The sequence below is a fragment of the Plecotus auritus genome, assembly GCF_963455305.1.
Source record: "Plecotus auritus genome assembly, chromosome: 2".
Lineage (NCBI taxonomy): Eukaryota > Metazoa > Chordata > Mammalia > Chiroptera > Vespertilionidae > Plecotus > Plecotus auritus.
The window spans coordinates 24,455,054-24,472,248 of NC_137771.1; the positions used below are offsets into that span (position 1 = coordinate 24,455,054).

At 53.2% G+C, this 17,195-nt stretch overlaps 1 protein-coding gene across 3 annotated transcripts in view; it reads right to left on the bottom strand.

Annotated features, from left to right (window-relative positions):
• Positions 1–4,238: 4,238 nt before the first annotated feature.
• The window catches only part of GRIK3 (glutamate ionotropic receptor kainate type subunit 3), a 206,839-nt gene continuing 193,882 nt past the window's right edge, over positions 4,239–17,195 (bottom strand). For 2 of the 3 annotated variants that reach the window (XM_080654206.1, XM_080654207.1), the window contains exons 14-16: positions 13,842–14,064; positions 13,123–13,373; positions 4,239–10,415 (exon numbers count right to left, since the gene is read on the bottom strand). In XM_080654206.1, coding sequence (XP_080510332.1) covers positions 10,221–10,415; positions 13,123–13,373; positions 13,842–14,064 — 669 coding nt within the window. In that variant the 3' untranslated portion in view covers positions 4,239–10,220. The remainder of the gene's footprint in view (positions 10,416–13,122; positions 13,374–13,841; positions 14,065–17,195) is intronic. The other variant, XR_013959835.1, reaches the window with a different exon arrangement.

A 17,195-nucleotide genomic window follows, 5' to 3' on the forward strand; every position in this document is an offset into this window, starting at 1 on the left:
GTTTCCCACATCTTCTGTCTCCCCCCTGCCCGGCCCTTGGGCATGTGGGGCTGAGTCAGACTTCCCCGAGAAGGACCTCCGCGTGCAGGGCAGAGGCTCTTATGCAATGCTTGGACCAGAGGGTACTCTATCAGGGTTTAGAGAAGTCTCAGCGCCTTGAGGCAGAATTGGGGAGGAGGAAGGGAAGCTGATCCTCACTGCAAACTCAAAGTAGAGGATTTAGGCCAGAGGGACAGAGGCAGCAACCTCCTGGAGGAAAAGCTCTCCACATCTGGAAGCTGCTGGACTCCCAGGGGGGAGCGTGTGCCTCACCAGCACAGGTCACACCGGGAGGAAATGGCCTGGGAGATGCGTGGAACAGGCAGGGTCTGTGGGGGCTCTCGGCGAGGCCAGAGCTGCAGGAAGGAGCGTGGGGGAGGCATGGTCAGGAGGCCGGGGAGCCTGCGTTGTGAGGAGGGGCAGAGGGCCAGGAGACAGTGAGTTCTGCCCTTCGGCTTACTCACTGGAGTTTGGGCAAGTTACCGGTCTCTCTAAGCCTCTGGCTGTTCATCGCTAACATGGAGTCGCAGCAGGTGCTGTGTCTTGCATAGATCTCCTACCCTATCACTTCTGCACAAAATGCCCAACTTCCTCCCGCCACCGCCTGCATTGCTCTCCCTGAAGCTTTGTCCGGCCCCAGCGCTGACCTCGCTGCCTGCGGCCTGCCAGAAGCACCGAGGATTGGAAACCTGGGACCAGCCTGACCCGAAGATTAGTGTGTAGGTCTCCCAGGTCTCTCCCCTGGAATGGGAAACGGAGCAGCAGATTACCTGCTGTTCCCAGAGGTCCCCTGGGAGGTGAAGCCCTGTTGCGTCCCGTCTTTCCTCCTCTATCCTCTGGGTACTGGCAACTCAGTCTTCAAGGGGCCCCAACTACTGAGGAATTGGGGACAGAGCCTGAGCCAGGCTGAGCTGATACTTAGATCTTTGGAAATAAGGGAACAGGGCTCTCTTGGGACACAGGAAGGATCTGGGGCTTGTCTGGCAGGAAGCAGCGTGTTCCAGGGCTGGGTGGCTGCTCCAGAAACCCTCTCCACGCGGCCTCCTCATCCCTGAGCTGTCTGGAGGCCGAGGCAGCAATAAATCCCTGGATGGGGCTGGTCCCAGCATGGGCCACCCGGCAGAAAGACTTCTTCTGTGGCCTCATTTGCATAAGATAATGAAATCGCAGTAAAAATAGTAAAGGAAAAAAATGGTCTGGCAACTCTGTTTCCATAATGACAGATGCTTCTTAAACACTCAGCTTCTGTTTCCAAGGAAGTGCCATCAAGGCCCCAGGGGAGCGTGTGCCCTGGCCCTGCCTGATTCTCAGCATGGGGACCCGCATCCCAGAATTCCGGGCCCCTGACCTGCTCCTGCTCCTGGCTCACTGCCGATGGACCTGGGGGATGGAGGCGGGAGAAGGGGAAACTGACAGACAAGTGCAGAGGGACCCTCACGAATAGTAAGCCTGATGCTTCACACTTAGCATATGCTTTCATGGGAAGCTTTCTCCCTCCTTCTCACATGAGCTCCCTTGGCAGTCAAAATGGGCAAGTCCATTTCCTTCTCTGATCTTCTGCTTCCTTCACTGTAAAACGCGATGTAACAGTGCCTGCTTCAGAGGAGCAGTGTTTAATCCCTGGGAAACAGGTATAGAGTGCTCAGTTAGATACTAAGTGCCTGGTAATGTGGGTTCCAGTTTCTTTCTTGAGGAGAAAGAGAGAGCTCAGTGTCTGTGAGGGCCACCCAGGTGGAGATGGGCTCTGAGAGGTAGAGTCAGGGGCTTCTCAGAGAGGCTGGTGGGGGCGGGCAAGGAAGTTTCTTCCTTTCTCTGTCCAATCCGGAGACATTCAGGGCTACCCCAATATCCTGAGAGGTCTGGCTGAGCCAGAGTGTCACAGATGGGCTTCTGGGCCAGGCTCCGAGCCCTGGGGGAGGAGTCTTGCTTCATTGCTCACTACTCTGTTCCCAGAGGGCTCGGCATATAGGAGGTCCTAATTCTCCTTCTCCTCATTCTCCTTTTTCTTAATAAAAATTACTATCACTTATTGTTGCCTTATGATACACCCAGCCCTGTGCTAAGTACTTAACATGCCTTTTTCTCGTTTAACCCACACAACCACTCTACAGGAGGTGATCAAGGGGGTTTAGGATCATGCATTTCATAGATGAGGAAATTGAACCTCGGATGGGAAGTTGCTTTTCAAAGTTATACATCTAGTAGGTGGCAGAGCTGGGACTCATACACAAAATATTTGTTTAACTCTGTGAAAGGATGGATGGATGGGTGGATTGAGGGTGGGTAGACAGGTAGATGGATAAAGAGATGAACTGGTTGATGAATCAGTAGGTGGATGGGAAGACATACATAGGTAAACAGGTGGGTGATTTGATGGATGGATGGCATGAATGGGTGGATGAAAGGATGGGTGGACAGAAGGATAGATAGATGGATGAGTGGCTGTTCTGTTTCTTCACCCCCACTGTGAACCTCATTCCTACTGGGTCTCTTCCTTTTCTCTTGTCCATATTACCCCACTCCTGTGGGCTGGTCTTGGAGTCTACTGGAACCCTACTGTGTTCACTCCTACGGAAAGGACCTTACCTCTGCCTCTCAATGGCTGACAGGTACTTTCAACCCAGGACCTCTCCCTGCCTCTGACCTGGCTTGGACCCAAAGCCTCTCTCTGGGTTGTGGCTCCAGGCTGGACCAGAGTTTCCAGACACGGTAGACGCTGGGTCCTGAACTCCTCTCCATTGTGCAGGGATTTCTGAGGCCTGGGCTTGTCGGCTGATGGGAAAGGAGGGTGCACAGTTTAGAAAATCTTCCCAGCCCACATATCTTTCTATGGAACTTTCTGGTTTTCTCACCCCTCCTAAAGCAAAGAACCCGGGTACCATGATTTATTATGTGGCTCTTCACTCGCTCTGGTCACAGCTGATTGAACCCCAGGTGACCGACTGACCCACGCTCTAATCATAGTCACTTGACGGGCAATTGGAAGTGGTGCATTTGGACTGAAAGGTCATGTGGAATCAAGGTCTGAGACAACAGTGAAAGGATATAAAATGTGTCGAAAACTTAGCATAGCACTTGTCACATAGGAAATGCTCAATTTAGCCACGATTTAGCGATGATGTCATAGGGGAGCGTGGGGGGTTCTGGATGCAAATTAGTCTTACCAATTGAATCTGTCTGCTCCAGTTTGGAAGGCAGAAGCGATCTCCCTGCCCCCTTTGGTCTGTTTCTGTCACGGAGCGTCACATCCATCGCCAGCTTCCCGGCGATGAGAAGCAGCTGTGCTGGGGCAGTGGTGGCAGCAGGCCCCTGAGCCAGGCTTTCGGAGCCCTGGACTGCAGCTCTGGCTGGGTTTTCACCTCGTGGTTCTAGTACCAGTCTCAGAGGGGGCCGCTGCGTGGGTCAGTTCTGTGCCGCTCTGTGGCCACTGGAGGCCCAGCTTGGCCTGTGTCTTCATCTCTTCATTGATTTTGTAAGCATCCATGTTCCATCCCATCCTGCTTAAAACGCCCTGCCCTGGCCCAGCCGGCATGGCTCAGTGGTAGAGTGTCGACCTATATGAACCAGGAGGTCTCGGTTCGATTCCTGGTTAGGATACATGCTCAGGTTGTGGGCTCGATCCCCAGGGTGGGGTGTGCAGGAGGCAGCCAATCAATGATTCTCTCTCATCATGGATGTTTCTATCTCTCTCTCCCTCTCCCTTCTTCTGTGAAATCAATAAAAATATATTTTAAAAAAATGCCCCGCCCTATACCTTTTTTGTATGTATAGTTTCCATCTCCCAGGGGTAGTTGACTTAGAGCTTTTTCGTTTTCAGTTTGACAAAGCTCAGGCAGGACCTCTGATGAGCCAAGCTCAGACAGAGGCCCACCCAGCCTCCCCATGGGGACAGGGTCACAGAAGGACATGGCGACTCCCCAGGAAGCTATGTGGCTGGAGATGAGGTGGGGAGGGACCTGCCCATGAGAAGGGAAGTCAGAGGTCAGACAATGTCAAGGACAGACACGACACCCCCCAGATCTGACTGGGAGCCAGGAGTCTGGGCTGGAGCCACCCCCACCTGCTCCTCACCAGGGTTTCCGGCCCGGGGCACAGTCAGCCCTGGGCGAAGAGGGCACAACTGCACTGCTCAGCACCCTCTGGTTCTAGGGAGGGAAGAGAAGCAGAAACACACCTCAAGGGGACCCCGTTTTCTAGAAACAGTTCTTTATTTAAAATTTAAAACCATATTACTTCATACAGCAAACTGTGCACTTGGATATATCACAGTGTCTTAAAAAGGAAAATAATCGGATTTGTTTGGAAATTTATTTACATCAGCCTAGAATGATTGGCAAGTAACACAGTTACTATGAAACCCAAATTGTTACAAAATGTTTACAAAAAACTATATTCATAGAAATTCTGCATGTCCACAAAGGGCATCCCCTGAATGGCCCAGAGACCAGTGTGTGGGAACCATGTTGTGTGGGAGCGGGGGCGTCCAGGCACTCCGGTCTGGGTGCTGGGATGGGCCAGGGGTCTCGCATGGTGCTGGCTGGGGGCTCAGCCCAGGGGCCGGGAACCCAAGTCCCCAACACGGGAGGCCCAGCCAGGCAGAGATGGGGTGGGGGTTTGGAGCACAGTGACAGGACCCTTCTCAGGGGGCTGGGTTCAGATGTGCTCTGTCCAGGACCCCTGGGCAGACACAGAGTTAAGTGCAGACCAGCCTGCCCCACGGGGCCGAAGCAGAGGGCAGGCTGCTGGCCACGCGGAAGCCCACTCCAGATTTCTCTCGCCTGCATGCTCCAGAGATGCTCTGGCCGTGACAGGGCAGGACCACTAGCTAAGGGATCAGAATTGCAAAGAACAGACGGATGTGGGAGGGGCAAGGGTGGAGGTCTGCAGGTTCTTCCGGGGGCTGTCTGCCAACTGCCCTGCTGGGGGTGGTGCTGCAGGGGAGAGAAGGCAGACAGATGGCGTGGGCCCTGATGGGACAGGAAGTGCCTTGTTGGTTTCTCATTTTGTGCCCATGTCACTGTCCTGCTCACATCTCCAGCTCCCCAGTCTCTCTCTGAAGGCTGGCCTCTGGGTCAAATGGAGCTGGGAGGTCATCTGAGGTGGGACAAACTCCTAACTGGCATCACTGCTTCCTTGCACCTGAGGCCTCAGAGCTTTGATTTGTAAAGTAGAGACACACTGCGGGGTGACTTGAGGTCTGTCCTAGAAAGCAGGGAACAGGGGCAGGTCAATAACGAGGGCATCGGGGCATCATACTGGCATGCTGGCAATGTCCTCGGGCTATTCTCTTTAAAAAGTGTTTTCCCTAGCCACGAGCTGTGCCCGGTGTGTGGGTGAGAATCGGCGGCAGAGGCCTTTTGAGGATGTTCCAGGTGGAACCTGACATCTGCCTGCCAATTGTGCAGACAGGCATTAGAGCAGGTCTCGGGAGCCCAGTATTGGCATCACATCGCTCCCACGTCACAGGCCCTGCTGTTCTGCTTCTGACACTCTCAGATGGAGACGAGGCTCCTCCCCACCCACCCCTCCCAAGGGGGCACCTGCTGTGCAAGGGTCCATCCGCCAGCCTCCAGGGTTCCCCCTCTTCCTCAGGGTCTGCAGTTCTGGTGAATGCAGGGCTTGCCACCCCCCCACCAGGCTCTCTGCATCCCTGGCCCAGGGTGCCTCTGTCCCAGACTTTGCTGCTGTAGCCCCCATCTCTCACCTGGTCCCCACCCATACTGGCTGGGTTATGTACACTCTGTGTGCAGACGTGCAGGGAGGGGTGCATATACACATGGGCTACAGGTCATATATACACTGTGCATATATATATATATACAGCATATATATATACACAGCATATATATATATATATACACAGCATATATATATATATACAGCATATATATATACATATATATATATATATGTCTTTTTACATTCATATATATATTGTACAGAACATTCACCTTCTACCAAAAACAGTTTTGTGACTTCACATATGGCCTCAGCTCTGAAATTGTAACTCCAGGGCAAAAGCAGGACTGGGATGAAGGCTTGATTAAAAATGGCATGGGGACAGAGGACAGGACCCTTCCACCATGCCAAGCGGCTGGGCCCATTCCAGGGACCTGTCTACAAGATGGGGCTCATTTTCTGCATCTGTCTAGGGGGCTGGGCCAATCCCAGATGTTAAGTCCATACAGCTGTTTGACCAGAGCTAGGCCCTTCCCAGATGGTGTTCCACACAGGACCATTCCAGATGTGGGCCAGAGTCTGGCCTGTTTCCAGATGTTTGTGCGTATAGCTGGGGTGGCTCTGGGAGGGATCTGCTTCATATTGAGTGATGAGAAGCAGCTGCAGACCCACACATAGCACCCCCTGGAAAAGAAGGCAGGGGCACCTTCTGACTGTCCTGGTCTGACTTTCACCCTCTGAGAGCTTAGAGAGGGGGAGTGACTTCTAGCCATTTGGAGTCTTTACCTAATAGTGCTAGAGACCCCTTCCTGGGCCCAGGAGAGAGCCAGCACGAGCCAGGTGGAGTCTAGGCTGTGATGGGGGGTCTGAGCTGTGTCCCAGCAGAGACCAGTGACAGGTCAGGGGGAGAGATAAGGAGGGCTTATTGTGTGTGTCCCCTCACTGCTGCCCTTCGTTTGGCCACTTCAAGCAGGTTGAGAGGAGGCACTGGCATGTGAGGTGGGAGATAGGGGTGGAAGGTGGGGCACTCTTCTGTTTAGGGCCAGCATGTGGGGCCAGACAGGGACAGTCTAGAATCTGCTCAGGCAAGTCCCACCTTCTGCCCCATCTAAGTCAGCATTTACACTCCCCATCTCTCCAGCCCCCCAACCCAGTGCCTCTGTACATGCGCCCACGTGCACCCGCCATGGCTCAGTCCACCCCCGCTGGCAGGCGGGCCTAAACTTGAATTACACAGGACCCCCCTTGCTGGAACACTTTCTCCCACCCCACCCCTCCAGATGTAGTGGACCCTGGAGTCCTCGAGAGACACAGCTCACACTTGGGCTGAAGTGGTTTCCACTGCACTTCGAACCCTGGGCTGGTCTTGAAGACGAACACAGGACATCGGCCGGAAGTCGAACATGAGCCGCACATGGACATCAGCTGGAAGGTGGAGGGAGGTCACACAGCATGTCACCCTGTTTCTGTTTTGGAGCCCCCAAACCATTTCAGTTTCTTGGGGGACTTCCCTCACTGAATCTGACCTCTGCTATCCACCCTTCTTCACTCATTTGATGAAAAGTCTTTCTACCCATGCCCTTCCTTTTCTTTCTCTCATCACAGTCTGTCTATGTGCAGAGCCTCAGAAAAACGTGACATGTCCCTTGAGTGTTATACACAGAAGCACACACACGTGTGTGTGATATGAGCACAGATGTGGGCGTGTGCTAAGAAATTATACTGGATGAAGAAAGACAGTGGTTAGTATCCGTGGTTGGTGAGAGCAAATGGGCAAATACTTTCATTAGAATCCTGTTACCTGGAAATTGCAAAAATATGTCATTTTCCCCTTCAAACAGGGCACTCTGCCTAGAGCAAAGGAGTCACCAGCCACAAGCTCCTGAAGCGCTTTGCCCCGACTTGTGCCTATGCCTAGGCAGTCTTGCAAATCTTGTGACAAAAGATCTCTCCCCATGACAGAAGTGCCAACAGACCCTGGTTCTCTGCCTTCCTGATTGTCCATTTCTGCTCCTGCAGTGAGCTGTAACATGTGTGTGCTTGAACACATATGGGAGCATACAAACACACACTCACAAACTCCAGTTCCTCATGGCTTCTCACACATGACATGCATGAACCTTGCTGCATGTCTGTCTGGTTCTGTCCTCTCTCCCACTCTCTGCTGCACACATGAGCCCACACACACTTATGCACACATGCTCACATGTGGATCCCTTGATGACATGGCTTCTCCTTTAAAACATATTTGGCAATGCTGCAGGTTTTATTCTGTCCTCTACCTTCTGCCATTGGTGCACAAATGCACACGCACACACACACACACATGCAGCTCATTGTGACATGGCTTCTCCTGTTTTTACATGTATGGAGCTCTGCTGCTTGTCCAGAGTTGTTTCCTTCATTCTCAATTCACACACATGACACGTGTGTGCACACACGCGCGCGCGCGCACACACACACACACACACACACACACACACACACACCAGAACCCAAAGGATTCCCTATTATTGCATGCCCTGGACTCTGTATATGTCCAAATCTGTCCTTTTCTCCCAGCCCCCCAAACTCAGACATACAAAGACACAGATACACATATATGCACCACACACTCTTGCACCAGGAGCTCACGACAGCATGGCTTTTCCTATTGTTACATGTGTCAGCTACACTGCATGTCCGGCCTCTTCTCCTACCTCCCATGCACACAGCCTGTTGGAGCAGCTCTGATTTGTAGGAGGGGCAGTACTTGTCACATGAGCCCACTGTGCTCTCCTGCTTTGGAAGCCCCAGGGGGGAGTTAGAGATTACCCTCCCCCCCAGCCGAGAAGGTCCTTGAGACCTAAATGTAGCTCTTCCCTAACCAGGCTCCTCAAGCAGAAACAGGAGAGACGTGGGAGGGGGTGGCTGGTGCCTCTGGGTCCCTGTCCAGATTCAGTCCTTGTCCCCTGCTGGAAGACTGCCCTCTGCCCTTGGCAGTGGGGAGCCCTACTGGCCCTATCATGTTCTCTTTAAGGACACTTTGCTCCTAAACCTTCCATGTCTCATTCTTTCTCCAGACGCTTGAAATCACAGACCTCTAGAACATCCATCACAGCTGGCTGGACCCTACAGACCATCTGGTCTACCCCTCACTGGCAACCTGCTACTACTTCTCTGCCGAATTCCCAAGCCCTACAAGGTCCAGCTGCTCTGGACAAGAGACCAGGCTCCAGGATGACCTTGTGTCTTTGTTTGGGGTCTTTGGTTAATTCTCCAGGAGGCAGCTTCTATCTTCCCACCTTTGGGGCCTCTACCAGCCATGATATCATGCCCCCCAAAACTTTATTTTTGGGGGTTATCTTTAGATTTGGCAAGACCAGGAGGCCGGGAGTTCTTAGGGCCCTTCTAGTTTTCCCATCTACCCCAAAGTTAGCCTGTGCATGGGACCTGGACCCCTCTTGTGAGGAAGGGTGACTTGACTTTCACTTTGATCTAGGCTACTCTTCCCAGGATGACGAAGGATCTTAAGGCCAACCGGCCAGCAATGGGGAGCTGCTGATGAGTGGACGGCAAACAGCCCAAGTTCCCTCATGCCATCAGGGTCTAAAAAACAGCTTGGTAACCAGCAAAATAAGATCCCATGACATGAAGGCCTATGGGATTTCCATGGAACCCACTGTTCCTCTGGGTCTCAAATATTGGCTGAGTCTCTGGGTGTCCTTTTTGAGAGTTTCAGGGGGTCATCTCTCCTCTGGCCAGAAAGTGGAGAAGAGTTTGCTTCGACTCTTCCCCCACTCTCCTAAAGAAGTGTGGCCATTGGACATTGACTGTAGAATTCAAAATGGCAGCCTCTTCCAGACCCCAAACTCCTCTTTTCCTCTTTTCCCCTATGGGGCTCTCTGCCTTCAACTTTGCCCAAACAGGGGCTACCATGGTTGGTGCCAAATCTAGGAATTCAGAAGCATGTGAGCAGCCCCTGGGGGATGAGGTATTCCCTCTGCCCAGGCATGTGGATGGCCGTCCTCTGTCTTTAGCTCCCACTGTCCCACTGTCCCACTATCAGCCAAATGAGAACACCCCTGCCATGTCCAGGGTATGTGTCTCTGGTCTCATAGTCAAGCCCCAGGAGACCTGGGCTGATGGGGAAGGAGTGGCAATAAAAGAGCTGTTGCCTATTTTCTCTGGCCCCTGCAGGGCCATGGCAGAAACTTCTGACTGTAGAGGAAGGTGGAGGCGCAGGTGAGCGTGGCCTGAGAGAGGCGTGTGCTTCCTTTGGCCTTGGCTGTCTCGGCTGGCAGCTTTAGAAACCCACAGAAGAAACAAGAGGAGATGAAGCTCAAGCAGCTGGCCTGGGGGCCTGCTGGTTTCCCAGTAGGTGAGGGCAGAGGGCTCCTGGCCTCATAGGCAGGCAGCAGCTCCGGCCCCCAAGCCCAGTGTGGGGACAGGGATGTTCCTTCCAGCCTCCTTTGCTTTCCTCGATCCTGCCCTCCGGCCTGCGGTCCCCACCCTACCAGTGCTCAGGGGAACACGGGGGCCAGTGATGTGCTGCAGGTCATGCTGTCCTTGCCCGGAAGCCGGCGGTCATTGAATGTGTGCATGTTGATGACGGCGTCGGTCTTGACCATCATGGGGGGAGGCGGCTTGTGCTTGACCCGACCTTGGCAGGTGAGGGCGAAACGGATCTCGTCGGCCACGGTGCTGCAGAAGGAACGCTGCGGTGGGAGTGAGGCAGAAAGAGCAGATGGGTGAGGCCTGGCCCTGCAATTCCAGCCAACTCCTGCCCTTCCTCCCGGGTCTGTGCTAAGGCCACTAGGTCTCTGTCACCCCTTCATCCCACTCACCCTCTGCCCCCCTGCAAGATGACCAGTGTATGCAGCAGCCTACAGAGCATCATGTTCCTGTTTGAAGATTAAGCCCTACCCGGTGTGGCTCAGTGGACAGAGCGTTGGCCTGCGGACTGAAGGGTCCCAGGTTTGATTCCAGTCAAGGGCATATGCCTGGGTTGTGGGCTCGATCCCCCCTGGGGGCGTGCAGGAGGCAGCCCATCAATGCTTCTCTCTCATCATTGATGTTTCTATCTTTCTCTCCCTTTCCCTTCCTCTCTGAAATCAATAAAAATATATTTTAAAAAAGTAGGAAAAAAATATAGTAGGACAGGTAGTATTATCTTATCCCCATTTTACAGATCAGCACACTGAGGCTCTGACTGGCATATACATTAAGTTTGAGGAGTTGGCATGTCTAACTTTTCCTCACTAGGTTCTGAGAGCAGGAACCAGTCAGCTCTGCCCCGTCGCCTTTGCCCCGTCCACGCCCCCCCGCCCCCCAACATGAGCCAAGCCCCCGCACTAGTCCTGGCTCAGAGTCAGGATTTAAGAAAGACTTGAATGTGTGGAGGGCTTCAACTAAGGGGAGCTAGGCTCCTGCAGGGCAGTTGAGTGGCAGTGGCCTCCTCTGGCCTAGGTCCCTGTGAGTACCGAAAGCAACAGCAAAAGTGCAGCATTGCCTGCATGTGTATGATGGCAGAGGTTGTCCTGCAGCTTGACTGGAAGGCGGTGGGGACCCCTGATGCCCCATGATGCCAGGGAATCAGTACCAGACAGCTGTACAAGGCTGTGTGGTGCAGGGGAACGGGACCTGGCTTTGAATTCTGGCTCTGCCTCTTACCAGCTGTGGGACCTCTCCAAGCTTCCTCTTGTTCCCCCATGAAACAGAGGACATCAGCCTCACCTCCCTCTCTTTATTCTGAAAATAGTTATTGAGCCCCTACTATGTGCCAGGCACTATTCTAGGTGTTAGGCATACAGCAGGGAAAATGACAGGTAAGGTCCCAGTCCTCGGGGAGCTTATGGTCTAATGATGGACGAGAAACAGATAACAAACATGTAAGCAAATAATTTCAGTGATAACTATTGTTAAGAATAAAGCAGTGGAATGGGACAGAGAGGGTTTGGGAGTGGCGACAGGTGGGAAGGCTCCTTGAGAGGTGACATTTGAGCTGAAACCGAATGAGCAGATGCCGAGAATATGGCACTCTGCGGGGAAGTCATTTCAGGTGCTAGGACAGCATGTGCAAAGGCCCATGGCTGAAACATGTCTGGCGCATTAAGGACTCAAAAGGAGGCCGATGTATGTGCAGCAGAGAAGAGGGGTGGGTGGGCGGGAGGAAGTCAGAGGGGTGGGCCAGGGCTAGATCCTGGAGGCTTTTCGGTGGAATTTGGAGCTCATTCCAATTATAATGAAAATTCCTAAAGAGTTTGTTTTTTTTAAATGTAATTTTTTCAGCCATTCCTGATTATTGGACATTTGGTTTTTTTCCTGTTTCTTTCTTTCTTTTTCTTTCTTTCTTTCTTTCTTTCTTTCTTTCTTTCTTTCTTTCTTCCTTCCTTCCTTCCTTCCTTCCTTCCTTCCTTCCTTCCTTTCTTTTCTTCACAAAATAATTAAAACTTCAATGGACATTTTTGTAAAGATAACCACACATATCCTTGGCCACTTCTATGGGGTGCACTGCTGACTCAGGCTTACTGGTTACAGAGGATGCCATCTCATTTTGGACAGCTGTGAAAGCTGCCTGTTTTTAATGGTCCCCTGTACGCACGACTTAACGACCATCTCTTTCCACACTGGCCCCGAATCGCTTTGAGCTTCGTGGTGAGCGGCGCTTCCCCTAGCACAGCGGCCTTCCCCGCTCAGGTGCTCACTGAAATCACGCTGTACACTTTCTTAAGACGCCAATGCCAGGCGCTACCACAGACCAATTAAAACGGAGTCTTCGAGAGCGAGGCCAGGGCATTAGCACTTAAAAAACTCTCTTTCTGTGATTCTAATTTGCTCCCGGGACCCAGAGCCGCGCTTGAATTAATCAGACAGGTTGAGTCTAGGTTCTCCCATCAGAACGCTTGGGCCGAACCTCTCTCTTAACCCTTTTCCTTTTTAAACTTTTGATTATGGAAATTTCCAAATACATGCAGAAGGAGAGAGGACAGGATAATGAGCCCCCGTGTAACCATCACCCAGCTCCCATAATTACCCTGGAGGTTTATATGCAGGGGAATGGCCTGGTTTGAATCAAGTTTTAAACGGCGCTGGCTGTGGATGGAGAGTGGGTGGCAGGGAGGAAGTGTGGAGGCGGGAAGGCCAGGCTGGAGGCTGTGGCGTGGTCCGGCTGGAGATGACGGGGCTTGGCCTGGCATGAACAACAGTGATGGGAGGTTTGCTCAGAGTTGGAGCGGAGGTGGGCCTGGCCGGGCTTCCAGCTGGATGGGATGCTATGATGAGGGTGGGCTATGATGAGGATGGGGTCAGACACTACCTTGGGCCTGGCGCGCAGGAGGTGTGACTCCAGCATAAGCCCCGTTCTTCCGTCTCCCTCCCTGTCTCCCTCCCTTTCTGGTACAGGTGCCAGTGCTTGGGGCTCACCTGCTCTCGCTCTGCTGTTTTGCGGAGTTTGTACACAAACTCGCCCACGGCCACCAGCACGGACAGAACCAGCCCGGCGGCCAGGACGATGAAGATGCCCCCGATCTTCTGGATCCCCAGGGCACTGGCCTCTTTGTTCTCCTCCTCGGGACACCCGCTGCCCCGCCACCACTTCTCCTTCATGATGTGCAGCTTGTCCTCCTCCTGCAGCTGCAGGATGGCGATGGTGATCTTGTCCCGGTACGGGGAGCCTGAGGTGGGAAGCGGAGACACGTGTCAGCGGCGCTCGGTCCACCTGTTGCGCCCCTGGTCGGCGTCAGCCACCATCACTAGCCCTCTTGGTCAGCTCATGAAAGGGGCACCCAATTGCCAGAAGTCTCTCTTTTTATATGGCACCTGGGTGGGAGGAAGCGTCCTCACCTGGGGCGGGGAGTCTTGCTTATGAATCACTGTGTCTGGGCTGCCTCAACAGGGGTGAGGCCAGGAAGAGAAGGCATGACTTCTGAACTGCCCCCACCTCTTGGCCCCAGTTCTCTGCTTAGGCCAGGGCTGACTCGCAAGGTACACGGCTCCACCCCTGCATCTCTGGGCTAAGGAAATGCCACCTTGCTAGGCTCAGCGGGAGGAGCTGGGAGTGGGAGCAGGAGACTGTGTGGGAGTGGATGTGAGGGCCTCGCCCAGTCCTGTCCCCTGGTCCCCACATGCAGCCCCTCGCTCACCCATGGGCGTGCCGATCCCGTAGCCCTTGGAGTCGATGAGGCCCCCGATCTGGGTGAGGTTGCAGTTCCTCTGGGTGACGTACTCGATGGTGGTGGACTCCATGAGCAGCGCGTAGTCGGCGGTCAGCGTCCTCTGGATGCCCTCCTCGTTGTTCTTCACCAGCGCCGAGGGCTTGCTGCTCATGAAGGCCCACATCTTCTCGAAGGTGGAGATCTTGGATTTCTGGGCCGCAGGGAGGGGTGATGCACACAGTTACTGAGCACACCGGGGACCTTGCCTAGCAGGGCTCAGGGCATGGAACTCTGTCTACAGCCCTCAGAGTGAGGGAGTGCCACCCATTGCTCAGATGTGGACACCGAGGCCCTGGGAGGCACTTCCCAAACTCACTGCCGGGAACCAGACGCAGGCCCCCCTATCTGGAAACCCTTGGCTCTTTACCATGGCACAAGTGGTTTCCACACTGACTTTTAAAAAATTAATTTTCTTTCTCTAATATTTACTGAATGATTACATGTGCAGGCCCTGTTCTAAGGGCGTCACTGCATTTATTCATTGAGTCTTCACAGCAATCATAGGAGGCAGGTATGTTAGCCCCATTTTACAGATGGGGAAACTGAGGCATGACTAAGTAACTTTCCTAAGGTCACTCAGATACTAAGTGGTGAAGCCAGGCTTGAAACCCAGACCTGCTGGCTTCAGGGTCCATGCTCCTAACCACTGACTTGCATGGCCTCATAGAAACTACTGTGAGGGCAGAGGGAGAGGTGGATGCCGATGAGGGCAAAGCTTGGTAGGTTTTGCCCCCACCCCCACTTCAACCACAGCGGGCCTCTCTTGTGTGCTGTGTCTCAGGGGAAGATTTTGTCCAAGGTGAGGGTTTCTGTTTGTTCCACTTCATTACAGTGAGAGAGAAGCAGGGCGAGAACGGCAGAATGGGGGGCGGAGTGGGAGCCCTCAGAGCAGGTGTCTGCAGGCTCCCTACCCCCTTGTCCCCTGAGCGTCTTGGGCTAGATGGTGCTGCATGGATAGAACCAGCATCCCTAGGACCAGGCCTGGTGGGCGGGCTGCTGTGCTTGCGCTGCCTGGCTGGGGAGAGTCAGAGGGCACTGGGGCCAGGAGAGGGGGCTGACACCGAATGTCCCCTGCTGCTGAGGAGACTGGGCAGACTGGGTACATGAACTTAATGAGACTTCTTGGGAACTTAGTGCCGGCCAGCTGCCGGCTCTGATCAGGGATCGGCCCTGCCCCCACTGATCCCAGGGAAGCAGGTGGCTCTGCGGGCCCCATTGTACCCGGCAGTTTCCAAGTCTGGCTGCGCCTGTCTGTGATGTCAGCCTGTCTGACTGGCACCCGGCCCAGCTCTGGTGTGCGTGATGGCATGGGTGTGCTCAAACAGGCTGGCGCAGGGCTGGGGATGGGCAGGAGATGGGGAAGAAACTGCCAGGAGTCGGGGCAGTGGGGGTGGGTAGAGGTGGGGTGTTCCCTAGCTCCATAAGGACTATCCCCTCTGACAGTGGCTCCTGGAGACGCAGGCTTGCCAGGAGGAGGAGAGGCCTCCGAAGTAGCAGGGGGGAACCCACTTGGAGTTCCACCTGAGCCCAGATTCTGTCAAGTACCAGTGATAGCTCCTGGGCACAGGGTCTGGGGGCACCTTCACAGACAAGCAGCCCCTCCTCACTTGCAAGTTTATCTTCCCCCAAAGCCAAAGGTCTGGAAGAGCTCAGATGCTTGGAGCTTAAATGGTCCCACCAGAGCTCCAAGCTGGCCGCTCCCAGCTCCTCCTGGGCCTGTTCTATTTTCAGCTCTTCCTGCTCTCAGCTACTCCACCACCATAGTTTCTTCTGCAGCTCTTGCCTCCAGACCTTCTGTGTTCTCCAGCTAGTCCATCCGCCCAGCTATTCCTCCACCTCAGCTTCTCCTGCAGCCCCAATGCCTGTCCCCCACCACGAGCTCCTATTACCCTTAAATACATCCCCAATTTCCAGCTCTTCCGACTCCCCAGACATTTCTTATTTTCTAGATAATTTCCGATATCCAGACTCTTCCACCATCTAGCTTCTTTTATCCTTCAGGTCCTTTCTACTGTGCTGCTTTTCCTGCTCAGATTCTCCTTGGCAGGAAGTTTCTATATGGCTCCAGTGATCTCCATCGGGGGACTCATCTCCTTGTGTAATCCCCTACCCCTACATGGGTGCTGGATGGACAGACTTACTTTGAACCCCACCCCCACCCCACCCCATAGTTATGGGATGTCGCTTGGAATTAGGTTAGTGAGACTGAACTATCATCTTGCTTGCACTCTGCTTGCTGGCCTGATGGAAGCCGCTGCCATGCTGTGAGTTCCCCCATGGAGAGGCCCACATGGCCAGGAACGAAGGACAGCCTCCAGCTAATGGTCAGTGAGAACAGACACGGAGGAACTGAATCCTGCCAACAGTCACTTTGGGGAGCTTGGAAGTGGAGCAGCATTAGCCAACACCTTGAATGTGGCTCATGAGACAACCAATCAAGAGGGCCCAATCAAGCTGTGCTGAACCCTGACCCACAGACTGTGAGACCATAAATGTTGTTTTAAGACACTAACTTTTGGGTCATTTGTTACACAGCTATAGATAACCGACACACTCTCTTACACACATACTCACACAAGCTATTTCTGTTCCCAATAATTGTTTTTTCAGATAATCAATTCTAACTATTCCTTTAATCAGCCCATCTAAGTCCTATCATCCCTGCTTACCAGGTACACATATTCCTCAGATTCTCTACCCACCTGGTTATGGTAACTAAGCACTACTCTCCCTTCAGTGACTCCAGCACCTCAGCTCCTTTTCCATCCAGGTCCCTCCTGCTTTCCGAATTCTCCTTCTTCTACCAGAGCTGGACACCAGGGCTCCTTTATACCTCCAGTGCATGCATGCAATCCAACCATCCATCATACCCTCCTTTATTATGTTCATGTGCTCATCCATTTGCTCACACATTATCTACTAATTTATTCAACTAACTATCCGACCACCCACCTAGCCTTTTACCTATTTATCCTTCCATTCATCCATCTAGCCAGCTATCTGTCCATCCATCCATCCAACTCTCCACCTCACCCATGTTACCCACTCACTCTCCTGTGCACATAGTCAGCCACAGGTAAAATCTCAAGCCTGGCAAAAGTAACTTGACAATGAAACATTCAGGAAGCCCTGCCCTATTCCTTGTGTCTCACAATATAACAAGAACTTCTCCTTATTCTGCAAACTCCTCCCTGCATCCTCCCTCTAACACCCCATTCCTCCTATATGTACGCTTGTCTGTCATCAAGACACAGGCTCTTTCCAGTCACACTAACCATAAAA